The following is a 20,000-nucleotide window of genomic DNA, read 5'->3' as shown; positions in this document are numbered from 1 at the left end:
ACGTGCTGATCCCTCTCTCTCTGGTGACAGTGTGTACAGTATGTGAGTCAGTTTGTGTAACGTGCTGATCCCTCTCTCTCTGGTGACAGTGTGTACAGTATGTGAGTCAGTTTGTGTAACATGCTGATCCCTCTCTCTCTGGTGATAGTGTGTACAGTATGTGAGTCAGTTTGTGTAACATGCTGATCCCTCTCTCTCTGGTGACAGTGTGTACAGTATGTGAGTCAGTTTGTGTAAAGTGCTGATCCCTCTCTCTCTGGTGACAGTGTGTACAGTATGTGAGTCAGTTTGTGTAACGTGCTGATCCCTCTCTCTCTGGTGACAGTGTGTACAGTATGTGAGTCAGTTTGTGTAACGTGCTGATCCCTCTCTCTCTGGTGACAGTGTGTACAGTATGTGAGTCAGTTTGTGTAACGTGCTGATCCCTCTCTCTCTGGTGACAGTGTGTACAGTATGTGAGTCAGTTTGTGTAAAGTGCTGATGCCTCTCTCTCTGGTGACAGTGTGTACAGTATGTGAGTCAGTTTGTGTAACGTGCTGATCCCTCTCTCTCTGGTGACAGTGTGTACAGTATGTGAGTCAGTTTGTGTAAAGTGCTGATCCCTCTCTCTCTGGTGACAGTGTGTACAGTATGTGAGTCAGTTTGTGTAACGTGCTGATCCCTCTCTCTCTGGTGACAGTGTGTACAGTATGTGAGTCAGTTTGTGTAACGTGCTGATCCCTCTCTCTCTGGTGACAGTGTGTACAGTATGTGAGTCAGTTTGTGTAACGTGCTGATCCCTCTCTCTCTGGTGACAGTGTGTACAGTATGTGAGTCAGTTTGTGTAACGTGCTGATCCCTCTCTCTCTGGTGACAGTGTGTACAGTATGTGAGTCAGTTTGTGTAACGTGCTGATCCCTCTCTCTCTGGTGACAGTGTGTACAGTATGTGAGTCAGTTTGTGTAACATGCTGATCCCTCTCTCTCTGGTGACAGTGTGTACAGTATGTGAGTCAGTTTGTGTAACGTGCTGATCCCTCTCTCTCTGGTGACAGTGTGTACAGTATGTGAGTCAGTTTGTGTAACGTGCTGATCCCTCTCTCTCTGGTGACAGTGTGTACAGTATGTGAGTCAGTTTGTGTAACATGCTGATCCCTCTCTCTCTGGTGACAGTGTGTACAGTATGTGAGTCAGTTTGTGTAACATGCTGATCCCTCTCTCTCTGGTGACAGTGTGTACAGTATGTGAGTCAGTTTGTGTAACGTGCTGATCCCTCTCTCTCTGGTGACAGTGTGTACAGTATGTGAGTCAGTTTGTGTAACGTGCTGATCCCTTTCTCTCTGGTGACAGTGTGTACAGTATGTGAGTCAGTTTGTGTAACGTGCTGATCCCTCTCTCTCTGGTGACAGTGTGTACAGTATGTGAGTCAGTTTGTGTAACGTGCTGATCCCTCTCTCTCTGGTGACAGTGTGTACAGTATGTGAGTCAGTTTGTGTAACGTGCTGATCCCTCTCTCTCTGGTGACAGTGTGTACAGTATGTGAGTCAGTTTGTGTAACGTGCTGATCCCTCTCTCTCTGGTGACAGTGTGTACAGTATGTGAGTCAGTTTGTGTAACGTGCTGATCCCTCTCTCTCTGGTGACAGTGTGTACAGTATGTGAGTCAGTTTGTGTAAAGTGCTGATCCCTCTCTCTCTGGTGACAGTGTGTACAGTATGTGAGTCAGTTTGTGTAACGTGCTGATCCCTCTCTCTCTGGTGACAGTGTGTACAGTATGTGAGTCAGTTTGTGTAACGTGCTGATCCCTCTCTCTCTGGTGACAGTGTGTACAGTATGTGAGTCAGTTTGTGTAACGTGCTGATCCCTCTCTCTCTGGTGACAGTGTGTACAGTATGTGAGTCAGTTTGTGTAACGTGCTGATCCCTCTCTCTCTGGTGACACCAGAGCTTTGAGCCTCAAAAGTCAATGCGGTGCCGAGGTGAAACGCCACAGAGGGGAAACCTATGAAACGGGACAAACAGCGCTTTGGCAGCTGAAAATGGGTGGGTAAAGAAAAAAGAGGCCGTTCGAAAACCCATCACTGTAACTCGTTAATCTCACCAACAATAGCTAATAAACATTGAGGTGAAGGAGGTCAAGATGATGAACATAGCCACAGAGGGCTGTTTTCATGCTAGGGAAAAGGACGATGTAAAACAACCGCAGTAGCGAGCACACTTCAAAATTGAAGTCAGTTAAGGTGCAGGGCCATGGTAGAACGTACAAAAAATAACAAAAGGCCAGCACTCAAAAAAGTCCTTTAGGTTTTTTTATTACTTAGCTTGTACAGCAACTGCAACGAACGCGTTTCAGCGGGTAGCCTTCATCAGCGTTGTGCCGAGACAAGCGGACATGGCGTATATATACAGTCAAACCGGAACTACATTCAATAATTAAATCAGATACCAGGTAATCATACACAGCTAAGGATATCAGAAAAATTACAGAATATACAGAAAATGTACATAGCATAAATTCTTCTAGTAGAATTTACAATTAGAAATAATTAAATTAAGTAAGGTACAGTAAGATATGCTTCCTGTCCATAGCCCTTCACAGAGAACAGGCAGAAACATAGAAATATACAGTCGGGGGTCTAGTGGACACATTATAAGTAGACATGATAGAAAATATAGAGAATATAGAAATAAAGTTAAAAAGTACCTAGAGGAAACAACCTAACAACAACTCCTCGTTGAGACCTTTATGGTGTTCAGTCTGTAGCGTGTGTATCCAAAAGGCTTCTCTCTGTAGCAGAGTTCTATCCCTATCTCCGCCTCTTTTCAAAGGTGCTACAAATTCAATCCCTTGAAACCTGAGTGAACACACATCATGGCCAGCAGAATTGAAATGTCTCGCAACTGAAAACTTTTCATCTTTGTTCCTGATAGTGCTTTTGTGTTCTGACACACGAGTTTTTAGCTCTCTTGTGGTTTTACCCACATAACACAGTCCACAAGGACATTTCAAAAGATAGACAACAAACCTGGTCTTACATGTAATTATACTATTGATAGAAAACTTCTTACCTGAGTGTGGGTGTAAAAAGGACTCCCCTCTGATAGCATTATACTGAACACAATTAGAACAAGGGAAATTGCCATTAGGTAAATTAGATAAAAAATGAACAGGGCACCGTGTATGGCAGTCAGCTCTGACTAACCGATCACTTAAATTTCTAGCTTGTTTGAGAGCGAAAAGAGTGTAAATATGGCCCACTTGGGGGTCACTGTGTAAAATGTGCCAGTGTTTCAGAACACTCTTTTTTACTTCCTGGGACACAGGAGAAAAAGTAGTGGCACACACAATATTAAAATCTCTAGAAGAAGACGTCCTAGGTACTAATAGGTTGTCCCTCTTCAAATGTCTGACCCTCTGGAGGCTATTATCAAGAACAGAATTACTATAGCCTTTAGCTTTAAACCATGTGTATAATTCAGAGGCATGTTGTTCAAAAGCAGTGTCAGTATTACAGATCCTCCTAACTCTTAAAAACTGACTATAGGGTAAACCTTTTTTGAGGCTGGGGGATGATAACTGGAAAAATCAAGAAAACTATTGCGGTCAGTTTCTTTTCTGTATACCCTCCCTGGTCAGTGGTCACAAGTTGTTCTGATTTGTTCACACAGACATCAAGAAAAGATACAGACTCCTGACTATACTCTAATGAAAATGTAATCGAGGGCATCCTGGAGTTAATGTATATCTTGAACTTCTCAAGTTGAGTCAGTGATCCACTAAAGATGAAAAAAATGTCATCAATGAAACGTAACCAGCATTTTAACAAGGAATCAAAAGGGTTGTTATTATATAGAAAGTCTTCTTCAAATTTACCCATAAAGAGGTTAGCATACAGTAGTTGGGAGAGCAAGGGCTCCCCATACTGACACCCTGGCATTGTAAATAAAATGCACTTTCAAATTTAAAATAATTCTTGTTCAGGATCAATTTGGACACCTCCACAAGAAAATCAGTGGGGGGCGTGGGGTTCTGCCTCTTATTTAGAAAATGTGTCACAGCTTCAAGTCCCTCAAAGTGTGGCACATTAGTGTAAAGGCTGTTTACATCCATACATAAAAAATGGACGATACAATGACATCGTAGCCTTGGATACAACGGAAGGAAAGGAGCGTGGAGGGAGAGGAGAGTGTGTGTGAGATGTACATTAAGAATACCTGCAGAACCGGTATCGGCCACGTGCTTCACACATAAACACACACACACACACACACACACACACACACACACACACACACACACACACACCACAGTTTGCTTCTCCACCACCTGTCAGTGCACATATAACCGTCTCACACACCGGGCTAGTCCCTCAGCGCTTTGGCTTGTTGACTCGACGCCCTCCGGCAGCCTCGTCTCCTCCTCTGTCACAGGTGCTTCAACCTTCACCGCTTCAATTACAGCACAGATCTGTAATCCAGGTGTAAACACACAAATAAGACTAAAATAAGAGTTCAATTGTTTTTGTTAGTTGCAAATGAATCATGCGGAATTTGTCACGCTTAATTAACAGTGATGTGTGTTACTCACACTAGCTGTGTTTCCATTACGCTCAGAAATGCGCAAAATCTAAATATCGCAATAGAAATCGGGTAATGGAAACACGTACATTTCATACAAAACCTCCCAAATATCGCAAAAAGTTTTTGCGCTCTCATGAGGTGGTTCTTCAGACGTGTCGATATAGCAGTTTATCGCAAAAGTGTAATGGAAACACATTTTCCGCATTTGCACGTCATGTGACCCATCTTCTCCTTTGAAAAAGGAGCGGAAAATGAGGGAGAAAGGGTTCGATAAGCCGTGGCAGAACCTCCGCAGAAAGTGGAAAACTTTGAAGCAACGCTACCTAGCAGAAAGACGAGTGTTGTGCAAAAGCAGAGCCGGGGGAGAAGAACAGAGAATTTCTAATGGCAGAAACCGGTCCATGGTGACAGGCTGCCTGTGTGTGTGCGCCTTTGGCACAGCGGCGAGATGAGGGGATGAAAAGCACACACCGGTGCTGCTGACTGAAGTGAATACAGTGAGTAATACATGTTTCAGGTGCAATGATATAATACACGACATTCTGATTATTGCACCAAATCAGCCTTTTTTCCCCCCCATCTCTAAATTGGACCAGTTTTATTTCCTTTTTTCCTCTGTCTGTTGCGCTCACTGCATTCACCGCAGCCAGCAACATGTTGCCACTCATTTTCTTTTGAATTGATAATCAGGCTCGTTTATATGCGTTGTAACTTAATGTGGTGATTTGCGTTGACCATTGGTTGGATTTGAGCATGCAGGGGACGGGATATGGGGCAGATCCCCGTGCATAATCACTGTGGCAGCTGCTGGTAACGGGGAATTGCGTCAGTGCGCGCCGTCGCGAAAGACTGTAATGGAAACACAGCTACTGACACATGATGGTACAGCACCTCACCTGCATAGGTGATGTGTGTTACTGTTACCCACACTGACACATGATGGTACAGCACCTCACCTGCATAGGTGATGTGTGTTACTGTTACCCACACTGACACATGATGGTACAGCACCTCACCTACATAGGTGATGTGTGTTACTGTTACCCACACTGACACATGATGGTACAGCACCTCACCTACATAGGTGATGTGTGTTACTGTTACCCACACTGACACATGATGGTACAGCACCTCACCTGCATAGGTGATGTGTGTTACTGTTACCCACACTGACACATGATGGTACAGCACCTCACCTACATAGGTGATGTGTGTTACTGTTACCCACACTGACACATGATGGTACAGCACCTCACCTACATAGGTGATGTGTGTTACTGTTACCCACACTGACACATGATGGTACAGCACCTCACCTACATAGGTGATGTGTGTTACTGTTACCCACACTGACACATGATGGTACAGCACCTCACCTACATAGGTGATGTGTGTTACTGTTACCCACACTGACATGATGGTACAGCACCTCACCTACATAGGTGATGTGTGTTACTGTTACCCACACTGACACATGATGGTACAGCACCTCACCTACATAGGTGATGTGTGTTACTGTTACCCACACTGACACATGATGGTACAGCACCTCACCTACATAGGTGATGTGTGTTACTGTTACCCACACTGACACATGATGGTACAGCACATCACCTACATAGGTGATGTGTGTTACTGTTACCCACACTGACACATGATGGTACAGCACCTCACCTACATAGGTGATGTGTGTTACTGTTACCCACACTGACATGATGGTACAGCACCTCACCTACATAGGTGATGTGTGTTACTGTTACCCACACTGACACATGATGGTACAGCACCTCACCTACATAGGTGATGTGTGTTACTGTTACCCACACTGACACATGATGGTACAGCACCTCACCTACATAGGTGATGTGTGTTACTGTTACCCACACTGACACATGATGGTACAGCACATCACCTACATAGGTGTTGTGTGTTACTGTTACCCACACTGACACATGATGGTAGAGCACCTCACCAACATAGGTGATGTGTGTTACTCACACTGACACATGGTGGTACAGCACCTCACGTACATAGGGCAAGAGACTGTACTCAACATGCATGTAAGTAAGATCAACAAAGGTCTTTAAAAGCCTTTTTCTGGTTAAAACAGATATTCAGTTTGAACATCTTAGCACCATGTAGCACCATAATGATCTTCACTGTTCTATATTTACTGTGCCTTGTTTTGTTGGCCGACTTGTTAACCTTCCAGATGCTGTAGGAGTCCTTTGACTCTTTGTTGTGTTCTGTTTTAATGACAGTACCTCTCTGATCTCCTATTCTCCTCTCTTCACATCTCTTCACATCTCTTCATCAATTCTCTCCTCCTTTCTCCTCAGCTCTCATTTTCTGTCTCTGTGTTGCAATGAGTTTCATATTCTATTTCTGCATATCTTATGTATAGAGAACAAGACTGCGGAGTACCATAAGAAGTCTTGTTTAATATCCTCCCCAGAATATCTCAGTCTCTACATAAGATATTCTGAGCAGGATTAAACAAGACTGCGGAATACCATAAGAAGACTGACTCAAGTGTCCTCATTAAAAACCTTAATAACATAATTTTGGGGGTGTTGTCTCTGTATTAGATATTGTCCAGTGGACAATGGCATGGAAGAGAGGGGACAGTGGGAAATACTGGCTGATTCAAACTCATTCAAAGTATTTCTCCTTTGGGCTGAATGAACAGGACACTCTGTGGACGTCTATCCTCACAAGGCAGCCAATTAGGCAATTAGGCATTGTGTCCTCTCGGTGAAACGTGGTGGTGTGCCCTGACCCGGCCACTGTCTGAAGAAGGAGGAAGAGCACGCACATCAGCTCAGTGTGTCAGGTGCAGGACTTACCCCCCAGATATGTAACAAAACGATGATTTGAAAAAAGCTATGGGAAAAAGCAAGAAATGACGTATCCTCTTGTCTATACTATACTCTTTGGCTGTGCTCAGCTCAGGAATTTTTCTCCGGAAATCGACGCCATTACAGTTTGCCCACCGCCTCGAAAATAATTTATATGAGAGCTGCAATATCTTTATAAATATCAACAACTAGCCAATGCTGGTGGCCTCTATGTAAACAGCGTTGCTCAAAATGGTTGAAAGTTATATCAATTTGGCCATTCAGTGGCGAACTAGAAATTTAATTATTTTTCTCCCATGTGTGTGTGTGGCGGCTTGTGTAACTTACGTTAAAAGAGAGTAGTGATGCGAGACCGCAGCACAGCACAATAGTCAGGACAAACGCCCCGCTCTCACGCTCATGTAATCACAATGCGAGATTTCTCCACGTCATTCCCTCGTCCAACTTGCGATATACCGCGCCATGAAATCTGTTTTAAATTTTCGTTTGGGGGCTTTTCGTGATTCTTGTTAAAAGTTACTGCACCTCTGATTTTTCCTCTCGGGCGCAGCGCAGGGCAGAGCTGCAGCTCCCACCTCCTCCTCCTCGGCTCAATCCATTCAGTCTGTCCACCGATCTAATCTCAGTATGAGATGCAGGGAAATATATTATAGTAGCCGATGTGTTTAGAGCAGCTTTGTCACGTTGTCACGTCGTAGTATAGCGTTATATTTTACATGTGTGCTAAACTGCGATGAGATTTGTTTGCAGACAGGCGCACAGCGTCAGTGAGGCTGCAGGAGCTGAGTAGCCAGCTAGAGTCGGAGCGAGGTGAGTGTCACTTCACCATGCCTTCTCCAAGTCCTCCCCGTTGAAATTGAAGCAGGAAAATACATTTTAGGCTGTTAGCCATTCTCTGTTGTCTCTCAACCTAATATATATGGAATTCTGGACAAAATCATATCTAGGCTACATCAGATTTGCATCTGAGAGACCAAATCTCATCATATGGGGGTCCATTGCCACAATGTGAACTAAATTAGGGCTCCTTAGTATGAAAAAGGTTGGGAATGATTTACAGCAACACAATGCAATTTCCTTCCTTTTATCATAGTGGCGTTTATTGATAGTATTGTGTTACATAGGAGTTGGTAGGAAAATAACAGGCGATTGTAATCAATTAACAGGCGTGTTTGTAACACCCCCTCCGCCTGCCGTAGCGGCCAGCCCGACCGCTGTGTAAAATGCATATTTACAGTAGGCCTAATAGGCTAATAATGACACCCCCAATCGTCACTCTCTGACGAGAAGTAGCGCACCTAAAATGTCCGCCCCCAATCGTTGCTCTCTGATGAGAAGCAGGCACCTTTCTCTTCTGAAAGTGACGACTAGGGGTGTGGGAATAACGTCAGACGCTTGACTACTTCGGAGTGTTGCAACGACAGAGAAAGAAAGGACGAGAGAGAGGGGAAAGGTTCCGTGCGCTGCAGGCAGAGGGGGAGAGAGAGAGAGAGATCGGCTCCGTACAAGCAGCAGAGTGAGAGAGAGAGAGAGAGAGAGAGAGAGAGAGGGATCTGCACAGAGAAAGTGGGAGAGAGAGAGGGGGATATCGGCAGCGGAGAGAGGGAGAGAACGAGAGGGACGCTCTGTGCAGACAGAGACAGGGGGATAGAGAGAGACACAGAGAAAGAGAGACAGAGAAAGAAAAGGAGAACGAGAGAGAGGGGAGAGAGAGAGACATGCTGCTGCTCTGACATGCGGCGACAAGTGCACTGGCTGCGCTATAGGCTACACTCTCCATTCACAAACTGCACTGGTCTCTGTGACCGCGATGGCGCTCCAAGGATTAAATTATTATTACTCTCTTGCCTTTCATGACACAACTTTAAAACGTAGAAAGATAGTAAAAAACACATATTTAGGAAAAGTCATGGACAGGCAGGGTCATATCTTTTATTGAAATAGAGTTACATGCATTGAAAATATCAAAACGGTCCCACTGACCACAGTGGCGGTTCTAGTGTTAACAGGTCAAGTGACACAAACAGCCAATGAGCTGTGTGTATTGTAGCACTATATTGGTAGGAAAATGCTTGTGACATCATGGGAATGGGCTTGGAGTTGTGAGGAGCCGAAAGGGTACAGGTGGAGTAGGGGAGTAACTATCTTGAAATCCCATAGTCTTTGGTTCATCGTGACGTCACGACGTATCAAATCTCCCATTCATTTGAGGGCAAAAAAAAAGCAGTGTTCCACCCATAGAGGGCACTTATGCCAGTTATGCTGCTGAAAAATGATACAAATGGTAGAATGGCAACAGTTCGGTCTCAAATGTGGAAATTTTGACCAGCATTCTTCACACACCACCCCCAAAGTCATATATATTGGTTAAAAGCTGAAAAAAGTGTTTTGGGGGTAAGTTACACTTTAAAGACTGGGCTTTTCAACTAAAGGGAGTATTTACAAAGCTGTTCCTCCCTCCTAGATATATGCACAGTGCCGTAATCATGGAAATTCTCGATAATTAAGTCCGTGCCGGAAAAGCCGGGCGCAAGTATACCAAATGATTTTCGGCCCATCACAATAACCTCCATACTGTGTAAAACTATGGAGAGAGTCCTGGCCAATCACTCGTCCACCACTGTGGCCAGTATGCTCGATCCACTGCAGTTCGCATATAAGAGCGACAGAGGCACAGAAGATGCCATGCTGGTGAAAGACATACAAGTACTATATTAAAAGGAATGGCAGATTGTAACATTGAAAATTGCCTAAGAGATATCTTTGGGCCGTAAGGTGATACAATTTGAAATGTATTTGTCTGGAAATGTACAGAATGGGAGTGTGGATGTATATGTGCATGTGCAGTGTACATGTACTGATACAAGTGTATGTACAGTATATATAATATATGTATGTATGTGTGTATGTATGTATACACATATATATTTGTACTTTTTTTTTCTTTTTCTTCCCCCCTCTCTCTCTCCTCAGAGGTTTAGTTGTCCCATCACTGTCGATGATAATGGACTGAGCACCCCTGTATACATATCATGTCTTAAGGATCTAATTTAGATATTTGCTATTTTTTGGCCATTGTGTGTGTTGTCTATATTGTTTGTGTTTCTGTTTAAAATAATAATAAATATATATATAAAAAAAAAAAGAAGATGCCGTGCTGACTCTACTTACCGTAAATTCCGGACTATAAGACGCACCGGTCTATAAGCCGCGGGACCAAAATTGACTATTTTTTTCTTCTATAAGCCGCACCGGTCTATAAGCCGCGGGTGTTTTGATGTTTAATTACCATATGAAAGGGTTCGTGCACAGAGAGGAATGTCGGGAAAGAGATGGCTGTTTGGGGAAGCTCCCATTTATTAACATTTCAACAAAACAAAACAAAAGTCAGGTCACTAATCCCCAGACAAAATCACACAACAATAGGCTATATGTGCAGCAAACCTGTAACCAGAGAAGTCAAGTCACTAATCCTCGTCTTCCTCTTCTTCCTGCGTACTGAAACCACCAAAGTCCTCATCTTCAGTGTCGGAAACGAACAGGTTCAGGGTGGCTTCGTCAACCACTCTCCTCTCTCCTTCATTGTCACTCAAAACCAACGAACTCCTCTTCATCACTGTCGGCATCGAACAGCCTCTGAAGCCTCTGACGGCCCTCAGCGCCAGCTGTGGCGGCGTCATCCTCTTCATCCCGCAGCAGTCCAGCGTTTTGGAACCCGTTGGTGATTGTGGATGTTTTCACACTCCTATAATATTCCGTGCTGAGACAGTTCCTCCTGCTGCACCGTCCAACGCCTCACCATTGACTCATCGATGCCCAGGTTACGCGCGGCTGCTCTGTTTCCCTCTTTTAATGCGAGATTGACTGCTTTCAACTTGAAAGCTGCGTCGTGTGAATTTCTGCGTACCTTCCCCATGGTAAGTGAGAGTGTTGCTTCTACTGCTCGTTCTCATGCTGTCGAGAACGAGCAAAGCTTTTTTTTGGTGAAAGAATCCTCCAGGGCGCTTCTTGTTAACAGTCCGAGTGAGTGGCAGGTCGAACGTCAAAGGCACTTCATCCATATTTATGATCTGCTCCGGTTCGATGGAATATTCCTTGATCTTCCTTTGTGTGAATTCGCCGAAGTTTGTGATTTTCTCCTGGTAGTCGGGGGAGGGAGTTGATGGCCGAGTGGCCGTTTGCTTACCGTAATTACCATATGTAAGTGGTCACGCACAGAGGGGATTGTCGGGAAAGAGATGGCTGTTTGAGGAAGCTCCCATTTACCGTATTACCGTAACATTTCAACAAAACAACATAACACAACACCACCGTTGTTTATTTTTACAGTGCACACAGTGTCCGCGGTGTGGTGAAAAGAGGGCAAGAGAGGAAATTAAAACAGAAGTGGATTTATAGTTAGAAAGAGTGCTAAAAAAGAGAGATTTTATTTGTATTTTTTTTTTTTTTTCTGAAAAAATCCATAGATAAGACGCACCGTTATATAAGCCGCAGGGGCCAAAAAACGGGAAAAAAGCCGCGGCTTATAGTCCGGAATTTACGGTAATATAGTAACTAAACATCTCATGCAGCCTAAAGGATATGCTAGGATTTTATTTGTGGACTTTAGCTCGGCTTTTAATTCAATGAAGATGCATATCCTCCTGAAAAGGCTAGCCGATCTCAGTGTCAACAAGGGGGCTTTCTTTCCTGCCGGGGCTTGTCCCGTTACGAGAGAGGGTCTCTGTCAGTGGGAGCATTTCAGATATGCTCACCATCAGCACAGGCTGCCCACAAGGCTCTGTCTTTTCTCCCTTTTTATTTTCTCTTTTTACAAATGAATTTATGATTAATGGGGAACATTTTTATTTGATCAAGTATGCTGATGACATGGCCTTAGTTGGCCTTCTGCGGAAAAAAGACCCCTCTGGTGAAACTGCCTATCTAGCCCACACTAAGGCTCTTGAATCATGGTGTAACATTAGCCAACTGGAAATCAACGTGGCTAAAACTAAAGAACTAATCATGTGTACCAAACAAGATCTGGAAACAGAGCCAGTTTCACTTGATGTCCAACACGTTGAAATTGTGAATACATTCAAATATCTTGGTACAATATCTTAGACTGTCAGGTGAGCTTCTCTGAAAACACAGAGTATGTTTTTAAGAAATGCTCACAGCGACTCTATCTTCTGAGAAGACTCCGTGGCTTCGGTGTTAGTCAGCAGATTTTAGAATTGGTGTACTCTCATTGAGAGTGTTTTAACTTTTAATTTTCCTGCTTGTTTTGGTCACCTAAACTGTAGATTTATATGTAGGAATAAACATTCTAGGATTGTGTCAAAGACAAGCAAAGTAGTGGGTAAACCCCAAAAGCCCTTGACTCAACTCTTCGCAGAAAGGACGAGGAAGAAGGCAAGGAGTATCTTGGGAGACAGCCCCCAGCCTTTATTCAGCCAGTTTGAGCCTTTGAGCTCTGGGAGGCGCTATAGAGTCCCTCTGGCAACCAAAAATGTATTTAAGAATTCCTTCATCCCAAGCGCCATTAGCATCCTTAACGCCACAACGTGACCAACAAGACTTAAACCACAGACATGAACTGTTTTTAATGTGTGATTTAACCCTGTCTATGCTTGTTTATATCCCTGTCTCACTAATTGCTTTCTGGTCTCTTGTGTTGTTGTTTTATGTGTTTTGTGAGCCAAAGACAATTTTCCACCTCGGTCGACAATAAAGTTATATTCAATTTTAATTCAATTGACTGTTTTGTCATGAAGATGTCTAGACGTGACACACGATTCTGTTACCTCTTATTTGCTGGAAGACAGCATTTAATTCAATTATAATAGAGTGGGAGGTGAACATTGCAATAGACCCATCTAAAATCATGTGACTCATGTCACATGTGACATTCTTTTTTTACATCCCCGTGACTCGCGGAGCCCAGCGTCGTTGTACCCGGCTACTTGGCGGCTACTACTAGACTGACGAGTCACGGGCTGTAAAAAAAGAACATCACATGTGACATGAGTCACATGATTTTAGATGGGTCAAAGTAATATTTCCGGTGTATCTTGCCCATTCTATGGCCAGACGAGTTGAATATTATCATGTCATGGTGTTTTGGGGTCATTAATAAACGGGATTTATTCTGTTATTTTTCTATATATTTTTGGGGGAGCGCTATTTTACATTGAAGTCAACGGGGAGATGCATGTGTTTTCCCCCTAAAAGGGGATGAGGTCTAATTGCCGATCTGATGTGTACACCTAGCCACTCCCCCTACCCACGCCTCAAATCCAAACTCTCTACGACCTTCCTATCCCTAGCTAGCTACGGCCCCATTTCCCTAGCCCCGCCCCCTCCCTTGACCCGACCCTTGTCGGATCTGATCCAAAATTTAATGGGTTCTTCCTTGGCCCCTGCTACACCCTCCCACCAAGTTTCATGAAAATTCATCGGCTCAGTAGTAGTAGTTTTTTCCCATAATCCTGCTAACAGACGAACAAACAAACAAACAAACAAACAAACAAACACACAAACACATAACCTCCTTGGCTGAAGTAACAACAAAAATAATCCCAAATCTGGGTCAGAGAGACAAAATCTCATCAAATGGGGGTCTGTGGCCCTGATGTGGACTAAATGAGGGTCCTTGGTATGAAAAAGGTTGAGAAGCACTGGCCTAGTCAACATCCCCCAGCTTTGAGTCAAGTCAAGTCAAGTTTATTTATATAGCCCTAATTCACAAGCATGTCTCAGAGGGCTTCACAGAAAATATGTCTAGCTAATTCTAGCTGACACAACAGTAGCAAGAATATACAGAATAAAGATAACATTTTGAACAATTGATAGAGAAATATAGAAAATATAGAAATGAAGGATAGAGCAGAGGAGAGAGCAGGAGAAGGGAGGAGTGCAGGGGGAATGTGAGAGAGTGATGGGGTGGGGAGGGAATGGGAAATGTTGGAGAGTATAGGAGGTGGGGAAGGAGCAAGAGGAGAGAGCAGGAGAGGGGAAAGGGGGGGGGGAGTGTGGGGGAGAAGAGAGCAGGGGGAGGGAGGAGGTGGGGAGAGAATGGGAAATGTGGGAGAGGAGAGAGCGTATGGAAGAGTATGGGAGTATAGAGGAGTATGGGAGACTATATGGAGAGAACAGGGAAAGGAGGGCTAGCTGACACAACATTAACAAATTACAGTAGTAATAATAACACATCGAACAATTATATGATAGAGAAATATAGACACACATCTTGCAAACGGACATATGCAAACTATGCCTAATTTAATTGGCTGCAAGCCTTTAGTAGTGAGTCCCTTTGCCAAATAAACACATGTTCACATATAGAGCTTATGGGTGCCTCGCTTTAGGGAAGAATGGGTGCCATGCTTTAAATAGTGGCGGAATATTGGAGGGGATAGAATGGGTGCCATGCTTTGGAGTAAGGTGAGGTTGTGTCCTGTATGTGTGAGCCTCCCTTCCCCCTCTGTGAATACTCACAGGCCATTGTATTACATAATAATGTGCTCCCTGTCAGCCTGTCTCATTCAATAAGGACTGACATATAGACAGAGAGATCTTTTCATACCAGTTCCCCTGACTGCCCTTTCAAGCTTAGTCTGCGTAGTCTGATTTCAGCACCTTGGACAGCAGCACAGCACAGCAGGGGAAGCATCCGCCTGATTTGGAGCAACTTTTTTTTTTTTTTTTGCTTCACTGCTTTAGCCAACAAAGAGGAACACAGCACGAACTGTGCCATGCATCAGTGCATGTAGGTGCACTTGGCTTTTTTGGCTCCCCTTAGCCGTGTGGAAAGACTATCTGTCTTCTCTGTCTCCTCGTGTTTCACCGATTTTGTGTTGAGTGTTAATAAGCGCATGCAGAGAGACACACAAATAAAGGGACATGTCCTCATAATTGCTGACCCTGCCGATGGAAAGTTTTCTGCGTCCTGTCGGGAGAGAGAGAGAGAGAGAGAGAGAGAGAGAGAGGCAATGCACACTCTACCGTGGCCCCTGTGTGTGTCTGATTTGTGGAAGCGTTTGTGACTTTGGGTGGCGTCCTGTCCGTTTGCATCACCGTCACCCTCTGTGGATGCTGCTGGGAACTTTGGAAGCAGAGGGGTGGGCTGATTTTTGAGAAGGATGCCATGGGTGCCTTCCTCCCCCTTTCTCTCTCCCTCCCTCTCTCTCCTCTGCTTCTCTCCCTCCATTACTCACCCGTCTCTCTTCCTTTGTGTTGATCCCTCCTCCTTCATTTTGGCCATTCCATCGCCCGCCTCCTCTCACTCCTCGGCCTCTGGTTGGTGAGCGGGATGGCACTTGAAGGGTGACTACAGGAGTGGCGATGGAGGGGGCAGGAGGAGGTTGGACTGTGGGGCATAGGGGAGGCGAGGGGAGGCTTGCCGGCCCGGCGGGGCCCGGGACCTGAACCAGACAGACAGTGAAACGTCACACCAACCCAGACTCCCCGACTGTGATCGCATAGTTGTGTGTCTGTGGGCGCATGCGTGTGTGTGTGTGTGTGTGTGTGTGACTGAGAGTTCACAGTGGTAGTAGCTCAGAGCCAGCTGGAGCTGCAGTGCAGACAGACAGAGACAGAGGCACAGAGCAGCACAAAGCAAACGGCACTGAATGTTGATTGTATGGGATATCTGCTTTTAGGAGGAATATCAACAGGTGAGCGTGTGTGGGCGTGTGTGTGTGTGTGTGTGTGTGTGTGTGTGTGTGAGCATGATTCCACTCAAGTATATCTAAATGTCTTTTGTGTGAGTAATCTGTGTGTGTGTGTGTGTGTGTGTGTCTGTGTGTGTGTGTGTGTGTGTGTGTGTGTGTGTGTGTGCATGCGTGCGTGCGTAAGTGTGTGCGTGTGTGCATGCATGCGTGTGTGTGCCTGTGTGTGTGTGTGAGAGAGTGTGTGTTTGTGTGTACGTATGATTTCCAAAAGTCTTGGCTCATTCAATTCTGAGTGAACAGTAAGGCGTCATCATTGAGGAGGGGGGAACTGATGTTTGATGCTTCGTGTTGCTGCCACTGCAGGTTGCAAGCTGACTTCAGCGTCGCGCCCAGAGCCACAGGGAGAGGTGCGGCCACACGCACTCGACCAGCAGGCCTTGGCTACAGATTTCCTAGCAGGTACGGAGGTGCAGTCTCAGCTCAAAATGACACATCCACCAACAGTAAACAACTGACACCAACTGACAGAAATGTAGAATATCTTTATCGGGAAAAGTAAATGTATTTATCTGCTCTATTTCATCCAGTACTGTCGACTCATCTTGCAGGGTTTCTGTTTTTTCTCTCTGTGTTTTTCTTTTTCTTTTTTCTTTTCTTCTTTTTTTTAGTTTTAGTTTTAGTTTTTAGTATTAAACTATCATTATGGCTGAGGTGATAATCCCAATGGCTAGATATTGTGAACACAAGTATTAATCCTGATCATTAGTCAACACAATGTGGAAACCAAAACAATTTTATTTTACTTTTTGCATCTTCTAAAATCTTGACTGTATTCAACTACAGGAGGCATTGTAAATGCAATAGTTTTTTTTACAATGATTATTAATTTTCAACACTAAAACCATAATGTGCAACTATTACTGTACGTAACTTATAAATTGGTAGGAGAAATGTAGAGAAGTGTAATTACTAATTAATGTGTCTAACTAGATTATTACTCCCTCCTTGCAGGCCCAATGGCAGGATATTCAGACCCTCTGAGATCCCAGACCAGCCCAGCCCACATGATGGACTCTGGCCTAATGGGAGCATTCTCAGGTACAGTTCACATGGATTTACTCAAACTGCCACTGAACAACAACAGCTAATGTTACAGCCACGACAATTTTAATTTACAGGAGTTAATATTTTCTTTTCCTTGTCACTTAATGTGAGAAAATCTTCCAACATTTGTCTTCCCTCGAAAACATCTTGCTAGCATTGTTAGCATTTATAAGTGAAACCAAGTGACAGCACTAGTCTCAGGCAGAAGAGTTAGCTTGAAGTTTGCTACACCTATTACCGGTACTTTGAATGAGAATGCTAACTGAGATGACATTGCAGAAGGGTTTTCCCCCATCTACAGTATCTATCTATCTATCTATCTATCTATCTATCTATCTATCTATCTATCTATCTATCTATCTATCTCTATAAATTTGGCAATGTGGGCTCTGTTCTCGGTTTCTCTGTTCTCGGTTTAAATTTTTGTCCCACTAATGATGTCATCAGTGATGTCATAAGTGGTGCGCATTGTGACATCACTGATGATGTCATCAGTGACAACATCAGCATTGTGACATCGCTAATAATGTCATCAGTGATGTCAAAAGTCACTGATGATGTCATCAGTGATGTCATAAGACACACACACACCTGCGCGCATGTAAACTTAAAGGAGAATTCCGTTATTTTACACCCTGGACCTTATTTCCAGCTTAAAATATAATGTTTAAGTCACTCTGACAACTTCGGTTTGATTAGCATCAGCAGAAACGATAATCAGTTTGAACTGCAACCTGAAAACGAGGAAAACGGGGCATCTGAAATGATTGTATTTATGTCTAGTCAAAAGCTTATTTTCCAACACACAGTGGCTCATAAGTTGCTGTCCGTCACATAGATAGCACCTCCCGCTTTATCTCCCGCTGCTCTCTGTAATCCATATATGACGTTATTCCATACGAGCGGCAATTAAATTCAAATGAATCGTCCATAATCTTAAAATCTGATCATATCTATAGGCTACGCTAGGCTGCTACACAACAAACTGAGTCAACTCTGACCTGCCTTAGATGTGCTTCTCTTCTTCTTCTGTTTGGTAACAGGAGAAGAAGAGAAGTGCTTCTGTTTGATAACAGAAGAAGAAGAGAAGCACATCCGTGGCAGGTCAAAGTTGACTCAGTTTGTTGTGTAGCAACTAGGGCTGTCAAACGATTAATTTTATTAATCGCGATTAATCTTGCGATTAACTATAGTTGATCGCGATTAATCGCATCTTTGTATCGCATGTTTAAAATGCCATTATTTTGCATTTCAAAGCATTTTTTATTAGATATTAATCATTCTTACCAGTGTGTCGTGATTGGGAATCAAATTAATGCAAATAAATGTACTTTGTGATCTTGAATTTTAGATTTATTTTCAATTCAATAGAAGTGGAATGTAGACAGGAGGTAACAATGTCTACAAAATATATCTAGAACCGATACTTCCGGTGGCGGCGCTGTGGAGCAGTCGAAACCCAAAATGACACAGCCGAAGAAGGCTGTGTCTGAGCTAAAAACTTTGGCACTTCCATGTGAACAATGGCTCGGTATTGGAAACTGTGTATTGATAACGTGTATATCGCGTGAAGCCATTGGAGCCGACCTCCCAGTGGTTAGAGGACCCGCGCATCCGAGACTCTGAAGGAAGAATAAGTGATGAGTCTCGCGCTAGCTAGCTGGCTGCTAGCTGGCCGCTAGCTACTTTTAGGTGATCGCTCGCCTCAAACTCGATGTACTTCGGTGATATTTTAATTCCGTTTTACACAAGGTGCAAACTACGGCTCTCGACTTGTCCACTGTGCCATTTGGGGAGTTTTTTAAAGTAAAACGAGCCATTTAGAAGCGTATTGCTGTCGTTCTCTTCCATGCCTGCACAAGCAGGAGACAGGAAACTGAATGGCTTGACTACAAGTACGGGTGCGACGAAGGGACAAAATAGCGGCATGCGATTAACACGATAAAAAAAAAACGCGTTATGGTCGGCCCTTAATCGCATCGCGATTAACGCGTTAACGCTGACAGCCCTAGTAGCAACATGTAATTATCTTCGGTCAGGACGGCCGAATCACTGCCGATCTTTGGGAAAAGACTAAAGACACACCTTTTCAGGCTCCATCTGGGCCCTTCTTGAACTAACTTCTTTCTCTCTTAAAAAAAAACAAAAAAACAAAACAAAAAAACTTACTAACTTAACTTTACCATTATTCCTTCAGAAGTTGTAGTTGTCATAGACTGTGTTGCATAGTTGATTGCTCTATTGCTGGCAAAAATGTGTGAAGCTTTGGATAAAAGCGTCTGCCAAATGACGTAATGTAATGTAATGTAATTACATGTAACATGTACTGTAATGCAACATGTGCCTGCTAGAAACAAATTGAAAGGTCAACTGTAATTATTATGCCCAACAATATTTTTCCTTTCAGAGCTTTTGACATGACAAAGGACAAGGAGGACAAGGAGTTTTTTGTATGCATTGTTGTAATGGTTGTTAAAGTTTGGATTACATTTCTGTTACTGTATTTGTAAACTGATGTGTTGAGTTGCCCTGAGATAAGGAAGTCCATACATGTATTTTTTTTCTTCTGAGAAACATAAGTGAGTATACCTGACATTTGGCTAGTAATAAGATTAATTGCAGAATGTAGGGCAGGGCAGTATTACAAAGTAAAGCGGCCACATTCTGTGACTAATGGCCCAATTCCACCGCAGCTAGTAGCGCGGTCCCGCTCCGCTCGACTCGATAAATGGTCTCATCCCACCGGTATAAACTGGCCCAGCCCGGTTTGATTTGAGGCTGAGTCGTGCTACTTTTGGCCCCATGCCTCGTCGGGGGTCTATTCTGC

General features: G+C 43.8%; 1 protein-coding gene across 1 annotated transcript in view; it reads left to right on the top strand.

Moving 5' to 3' along the window:
* LOC310800100 (uncharacterized protein) overlaps positions 1-20,000 on the top strand; it is a gene marked incomplete at both ends in the record, with an annotated part of 199,221 nt that overhangs the window by 24,258 nt on the left and 154,963 nt on the right. The window contains 2 exons of the mRNA XM_083662677.1: positions 16,433-16,528; positions 17,081-17,167. Coding sequence (XP_083518803.1) covers positions 16,433-16,528; positions 17,081-17,167 — 183 coding nt within the window. The remainder of the gene's footprint in view (positions 1-16,432; positions 16,529-17,080; positions 17,168-20,000) is intronic.

The sequence above is a fragment of the Poromitra crassiceps genome (assembly GCF_964638095.1).
Source record: "Poromitra crassiceps genome assembly, chromosome: 2".
In the NCBI taxonomy this organism is placed as follows: domain Eukaryota; kingdom Metazoa; phylum Chordata; class Actinopteri; order Beryciformes; family Melamphaidae; genus Poromitra; species Poromitra crassiceps.
The sequence above is the reverse complement of the archived record's forward strand: the minus strand, read 5'-3'. Positions and strand labels throughout refer to the sequence as shown.